We start from the raw sequence: 7,456 nt of genomic DNA, 5'->3' as shown, positions 1-7,456 counted from the left end.
GGGGAGAGAGAGAGACAGAGACCAAGAGACAGAGAGGCCCATGGAGAGAGAGAGACGAGAGACCGAGAGACGAGAGAGAACTTCGCAGTAGACGAGATGAGAGAGAGAGAGAGAGTGAGTTGAGGGGGGATCAGGGTAGAGCGGTCGAGAGAATGCAGAGGTGGAGGCCAGAGAAAGAAAAGAAAGGTAACGATAGAGAGAGAAAGAAGACGTGACGAGAGGGGGGTCAGGGCAAAGCGCGAGAGAATGAGGGGGTGAGGGCAAGAGAAAGAAAGAAAGAAAGAAAGGGAGGAGAGAGAGAGAAAGATAATGCAGAGAATTAGTGAGAGTGAGAGGGTGACGTGAGCAAGAGACGAGACCTGAGCGCAGCGAGCAGAATGAAAGCACGAGAGAGAGATTAGGGCCGGAGAGAGCGTAGAGACGAGAGAGAGAGAAGCGAAGAAAGGAGTGAGCAGAGAGAGAGAGAGAAAGAGAGACGAGAGAGTAGAGGCAGGCAGTACACGCGTTTCTAGCATCACATAAAAAACCAACTGCCTTGGCAAGACGTTAGTGCCCACGTGATAAGTGATCTGTCGCCTACTAGTGGCTTAATGTACCATCCAGTGGCGCCGACAAAGAGAGAGCTGTAATAAATTGAATGTTAATATTGGAGATTGCATTAAGTATAGGTGGTTACGAAGATATATGGTTGATAAGGTTTTAGTTTCCGATGCATAGAATACTTACTGTTAATCCCACCCAAAAAAAATATTTAGTATATATTTTGCCAACAAATTGGAAAAAAATGCTATTTCTTTCAAGTATATTATCATTACTGTACACAACGTCGCCATTGCCAGGTTGCCTTTTACATGTTGTTACACCGTGTGTTTTGACATGTTCGTATGTTATAGTGACAAGCCCCGATTTTACGCGCCCCCGATTTAACGCGATGAGTCGTCTGGACCCCTTTTTGCCTTTATATAGCCACAGTGTAATATAAAACCCCCATTTAGTGCGGACCCCGCTCTTTCCCTTTTTTTCAAGATGACATTTTATGCCGACCGCCCAAACCATCGCCGTTATAACGGGGCTGCGGCTTACACTGCTATCATATATATATATATATATATATACGTATATCAATAACTCTAGCATTACGTTTCGCTTACAAATGCCGTGTCGTTTAACGGGATGGTAGAGACGATGTGGCAAATACATTTATCCACGCATCTCTCATCTCTCCTATCTTTTTTTTTTTTTTCATATACCCCGCTCTCTCCTGACGTTGTCCCTACATTCCTCAGGCTTTTTATCTCCTCTTTTTCTAACATGCATCCCCCTCTTCTACCCCTACTCTTTCGTTCCTCGCCTCGCCTTCTGAACTCTTTTCTGCCCTCTCCTAATCCATCCTTATTTTTCCTTCCTCAGTTCTGCTCTCTGTCTCCTCTCTCTCCTTTATACTTTTTCTCCTTTTCCCTCTCTGCTCCCCTCCCATTCCCCTCCTGCTTCCCCCCTTTTGCTCCCCCTTCCATCTCCTCCTCCCCTTCCCTCTCCGCTCCTTCCTTTCCCCCTCTGCTCCCTCTTCCCTCTCCCTCCCCCTGCCCTCTCCCTTCCTCCTCTTCCCTCATTCCTCCTCCCCTGCCCTTTACCCTCTCTCCCCAACTCGCACAAAATCGAATATTAAACATGAATTGGCTTGACCAATTAGCGTCTTTCGAATCTTTCATGGATGCGATGATCGGGGCCGCTCATTCACGCAGTCATTGTTCTGCCCCAGCATTGATTCGAGGTCCCCATCCATGTGGCATCGTTAAATATTGAAGACGGTGGCTGCGAACAGGGAAATAGATTAATTTATTATACTATTATTATAAACTTAATCATATAAATCATGAACATGACAGAGATTTGTTCATGCATACATCTCTCTTTTTCTCTCTCTCTCTCTCTCTCTCTCTCTCTCTCTCTCTCTCTCCCTCCCTCCTCTCTCTCTCTCTCTCTCTCTCTCTCTCTCTGTGTCTGTCTATCTCGCTCGTTTGCTAGCACACGCGGAAGCAACACATCTCGTTTGCAACAATAGTCTAAATACAAGCACCATTTCAGTTGGCATAGCGTCATATCACTAAATCACGAAAAGATTGATGATTGGCTGGAAGCGGCGTACACTGATTACAGCACACTGGTTATTACATACTTCGACTCAAATTTACATAACAATATCGGTGTTGTGTGACACACGCACGCGCGCCCGTGTTTGCATGTAGGTGTGTGTGTGTGTGTGTGCGTGCGCGCGTGCGTGCACGCACTCATCTTCTGCTTATATCTATATACAAAGTCACTCACTGTACAAGGCTAAACCGGAACCAGCGTGTTTTGGCAGCGAGAGCATACATCCACATACACGTATATACTGCTCTTCACCCACAATATTCTATTCTATTCCATTCCACGTCGACCCTCACGCACGCAGAGGGACCGCGTGAAAACCCGGAGACTGGAGACGCGAATATGAATAGGACTCGCCGTAATAAAAAAAAAACCTCCGCCGCGAAAAAAAACGCGCCGCGCGAGAAGCACCGCCTGCATATAAAAGCGCAGCCGAGACACGGTTGCCACGGAGACGTGGTTGCCATGGAGACGACGTCGGTGGGTGCAGCAACGGTGGGTCCCATTAAAACAATAAAAGATCCTTAGCAGCTAGAGAGAGCGAGCGATAGAGAACGCACGTGGTACTTTGCTCGACGACATTTTCCTGACATGGCTGCTGTTTTCAAGGTGAAAAGGTTAGTATTGCGTCGTCGCATTGTCGCGTTACATGGCGGACGTTACCATGGCGACGAGCTCAGTAGATCGCCGCGTCATTGCATTACGTCGATGTCGTTTCCACGGTGACGAGGGTGGAATCACGTCATCGCATCGTCACGTTACGTGGATGTCGTTTCCATGGTGACGATGTCAGCATCACGCTTCGCATTGTCAGATTACGCGACGGCCATTTCGATGGCGACGACATTACAATCGCGTCGCCGATTCGTCGCGACACGCGACGGCCGTTTCCATGGCGACGCGATATGAGGGCGCGTCGTTGCGTTGCATTGTCGTGTTACGCAGGGGGGGGCGTTACGCGTTACAAGGCTGTAGCTTGGTCGTCTGCCAGCGTGTGTCCGCGTCCCTTGCGCAGGGACTTCCTGACGGCGTCTGCTCTGCGATACGGCTTGTGCTTCAAATCTACAATGACAACGACGACGCGGGTTGTAAGCATTAAGTGCAGAAGTACAGTTGAAAAGGGTTGCTCTCTCTGACTTGGGATAACGACGATGGGATGGATGTTGCAGGGGTCACGGTGCTGCTAGTGTTTGTCTCTCTCTCTATCTCTCTCTCTCTCTATCTATCTATCTATCTATCTATCGTCAACTCTCACTAACATTTCATCCCTCTACTGCCCCCTACCGTCTCCCTCTCTTCACCCACCCTTCCCCTTCTCCCTCTCCTCCTTCCCCTTCTCTGCCTGCCCGCTGCGTGTGTGAAAGGGATACTGCACACTCACCGGAGTCATCAGATGCCTGCTCTCACTAACTCACTAACATCTCATCCTTCCCCTCCCTCCCTCTCCTCCTTCCCCTTCTCCTCCTCCCTCTCTCTGCCTGCCCGCTGCGTGTGTGAAAGGGATACTGCACACTCACCGGAGTCATCAGATGCACACTCTCGTCAAAGTTTCCTATGAAACTCATCACTTGCAACTTCTGCAGCAGCCGCTCAACCTTAGTCAACTGCAAAGACAGACGAAGTTAGCACGTGGCGCCATCTATGGGCGAGATCTGTTTTCTTCCGGATACGTTTTTTTATCGTGAACTTTTAGTCATTTAAGCTTTCGGTTAGTTATTGAACCTTTTTTAAACAATTACTATATACTTATGTTAATTTTGTTAGCTTTTGTTTGTTATTTAACTTATCGAAGTGAATTAGTCACAGAATTTTTTTAAATTAATAAACACTCCTGTTAATCTGTTGGTCTTCGATGTTAAGTTGGGCTATTACCTGAAACATGAGTTTGTCCTCTTCTGTTAGAGCTTCTAGCGGTTTCTTGTCCTTCTCATATTGCCTGTATGCCTTGATCTGTACAGAGAACATGTAGTTAACGATTGATTATACAATGACACATACACTAATATATATGCCATAATATGACATTTATATATAGGTACAAGTACCTAGTCTCATATCTACATAAAACCACGCAATGATATACACGGATACAAGCACACAGACACACGCGCACGCACGCACGCACGCACGCACACATTCATGTGTCACCTTCACACATGTAATACAATATATACTATTATATATACTATACAATACAATGTACAATATTAATTACAATACATTAATATAATAATTATAAATGATATGATTATAAATTATGTACAATAATAAATATAATGCATAACGGTAAGGTAACACATGCCTCGTCTTCCTCGGGTATTAGTTTGAGTAGAATCTAACAGATATAATGAATAAAATAAAAAAATAAAAAATAAAAAAATAAATAAAAATTAACATAATACTAACCTCGTCTTCCTTGGGTATTAGTTTGAGTAGGATCTCGGTCATCTCTAACGAGAGGATGCTGAGATCGAGGTTGTTGATCGCTCGCACGATCACCTCCGCCGCATGCTCCACCTTCTTAACAAAGATCGCTGCGGAACAAACACAAGAGCATTCATCGTCAGCAACTGCGACCTCCGCCTCCTCCTTCGCTCCTCGACGGAGGAGGAGATGATCTCCGACACTCTCTGTGGAACCGCGGAGAGAAAGCTACGGGTGCGAACCCGGGGTCAAATTTGATTTCCTTAGGTTTGGGATTTTAGGTAACTGCAGTATTGCTTTCTGTTTGATTATTAGAAGCTTCTACGAGCTATATTTCCTAAGTGGATCAACAGCAATTAGCCGGGTGCTTTGTGTTGGCCCGTGTACGCCAACCTGGGAGCATAGGGTTCATTATTATTATTGATTATTATTATTATTACTCTATTATTATTAGTAGTATTAATTTAATAATAATAATTATTATTATTTATTTATCTTTTTATTATTATTCTTGTATCATGAATCTGTTATCTCATGCAATGTATTATGTTAACTACGTAAATCTCGTAATGGGAGGATGGAAAAACGAGCGTGCAACCACCGTTGCTTCCCCAGCCATCTCCCACCGCATCATGGCGTGTCCGCGAGAAAAGCGTGTAACTCGCTAATTCTCGCATAAAGGAAGGCAACATCTGTTCTCCCCTCGCGTGCTTCCCGCGCACGTGACTGGCGTGTTCCACTCCCTCGCCAATACACACAACAACGGGCACACACAACACACACACAGGCACACACAGCCGGACCGCGGAAGAGGGGCACACACACGACACAACACACACACACACCACACACACCATACCACGCACATCACAACACACACACACACACACACACACACACAAACAACACACCACCACACACAACACCGCACACAACACGACATGATATATATACATCACACACACACAGCACATAAGGCACACCACGAGCGCACACACTATCATCACACACACACAACAACACCAACACAGAACCGGCGTGTGACAGCGTGTCCCGAGAGAGAGACATACAATTCGCTCTCTTCTCCTCTCTCTCTCTTCTCGTCATTCACTCTCTCTCATCTTCTTCTCTCTTCGTCGGTCTCTCTCTCTCTCTCTCTCTCTCCATCTCCTACGTCTTCTCTCCTCGCCTCTCCTCTCTCTCTCGTCTCGTGCTCGTGCTCTCCTCTCTCTCTCTCTGCTTCTCTCCGCTCCTCGCCTTCCTCTCTCGAACTTTCTCGTCTCTCTGCTGCTCTGTGTTTTCCGCTCTGTTCGCTCTATCTTCTTCATCTCGCCTCGCCTCGCTCGACCTCGCTCGTCGCTAACAAGGAAGGTAGTCGCCCCTCCTTCCCCGCGCACTGACCTGCGTCTCCCTCCCTGCTTTCCCCTGCTGCCCCTCCCCCCTGCCTTCCTGCCTCTCGCTCCGCCCTCCCTCGCGCCACTCATCTCCCTGCCCTCCGACCTGTCTCTTCCATGCCTCCCCTCCTCCCTCCTCCTACCTCTCTGCCTCACTCCTCCCTCCCTCCCTCCTGCGCTCCCCGGTGGCCCTCGCCTACCCTCCCTGCCATTCCTACCCTTCTCCCTCTTCCTGCCTGCCTCCCTCCTCCCTCCCTCCTCTCTTCTCGCCTCCCTCCCTCCCTCCCTCCTCCCTCCCTCCGTCTTCCACCCGCCACGCCCCCGGCCCTCCCTCTCTCTCTTCCTCCTCGCTCGGCCTCCCTCGCCTCACTCGCCGGTCCCTCGTCTCACAACATCACCCTGGCATGGTCGGTGTATTGTCCCCGGAAGGACGTGTGAATTCGCCGTTTCTCGACGTAATACATCACTCGTAAGATGGTGCACGCTGACGGCTCCGCGGTGTTTCCGCAAAGGCGGACGGCAGCAGGCAAGTGGTGGCTGTGGCTGGCTGTGATTGTATGATCTGCACGGTTCATTGAGTCCGCTACTCTGCTCATCCATCTCTCTCTCTCCAAGTCTCAGGTGCTCTCCTGGTCGGAGCTTCGTCCTCCCATCTCTCAGTCTCTCACTCTCGTCCATCTCCCGCCCGCTTCTCTCTCTCTCCTCATCCTCCTCTTTCGTCGTCTCTTCTCTCTCCCTCCCTCCCTCCCGTCCCTCCCGCTCTCTCCTCTCCCTCCTCCATCACTCCCGTCCCTCCTCTCCTCCCTCCTCCTCCTCCTCACTCCCTCCCGCGCATTCCCAGTCCCCCCTCTCTCCCGCTTCTCCTCCCAGTTCTCCGGCTCTCGCTCTCATCTTTCTTCTTGTCTCTCTCTCTCTCTCTGTGCTCTGTTTGCCTCTCCCACCCTCCCTTCTCGCGCCATTCGTTCTTCTGCTCCATTCTTCCTTCCTCCCTTACTCTTTTCCTCGCATCCAATCCTAATCGGCACTAACGTATTTTATTGTTCCGCTTTTCTCTCTCCACCTCACCTCACCTTTACCCCTTTCTCGGACCCCCTTCTCGTCTTCCTTTCCCTCCCTCTCTCCCTCGCTCGCTTCTTCCTGCCTTCCTTCCCTCCCGCTACCCCTCGTCTTCTTTGGTCACTGCATGTGAGAGTGAGCGTTGGTCGGTCATCCAACACATAAAGGTTTGTAGACGAGTTTAATGTGATAGTTTGACCGTGCTCCTGCCCACTCCTCCCTCCCTCAGTGCAAACCTATCCTTCGCTCCCTCTCTCCTTCCTCGCCCTCCTCCCTTCCCCTCCGTCACCCTTTGGTCACGCATGTGAGAGGCGTTGGGTCGGTTCATCCAAAAACACGCCTCGCTCCTCTCGATCTCTCTCTTCTCGAGTCTCTCCTCTCCCCATCTCTGTTCTCTCTCTCTCTCTTCTCTCTCTCCTCTCACTGCGTCTCTC

The 7,456-nt window shown here is 49.2% G+C and overlaps 1 protein-coding gene across 1 annotated transcript in view; it reads right to left on the bottom strand.

The window, feature by feature from the left end:
* Nucleotides 1–3,109: 3,109 nt before the first annotated feature.
* The window catches only part of LOC106815359 (formin-like protein CG32138), a gene marked incomplete at its 5' end in the record, with an annotated part of 19,974 nt that continues 15,627 nt past the window's right edge, over nt 3,110–7,456 (bottom strand). Inside the window, 4 exon segments of the mRNA XM_014819810.1 lie at nt 3,110–3,210; nt 3,686–3,752; nt 4,021–4,098; nt 4,555–4,682. Of these exon segments, the coding sequence (XP_014675296.1) occupies nt 3,110–3,210; nt 3,686–3,752; nt 4,021–4,098; nt 4,555–4,682 (374 nt within the window).

The sequence above is a fragment of the Priapulus caudatus genome, unplaced genomic scaffold (genome assembly GCF_000485595.1).
Source record: "Priapulus caudatus unplaced genomic scaffold, Priapulus_caudatus-5.0.1 Scaffold1097, whole genome shotgun sequence".
Lineage (NCBI taxonomy): Eukaryota > Metazoa > Priapulida > Priapulimorpha > Priapulimorphida > Priapulidae > Priapulus > Priapulus caudatus.
This window is presented reverse-complemented; position numbering and strand designations above follow the sequence as displayed.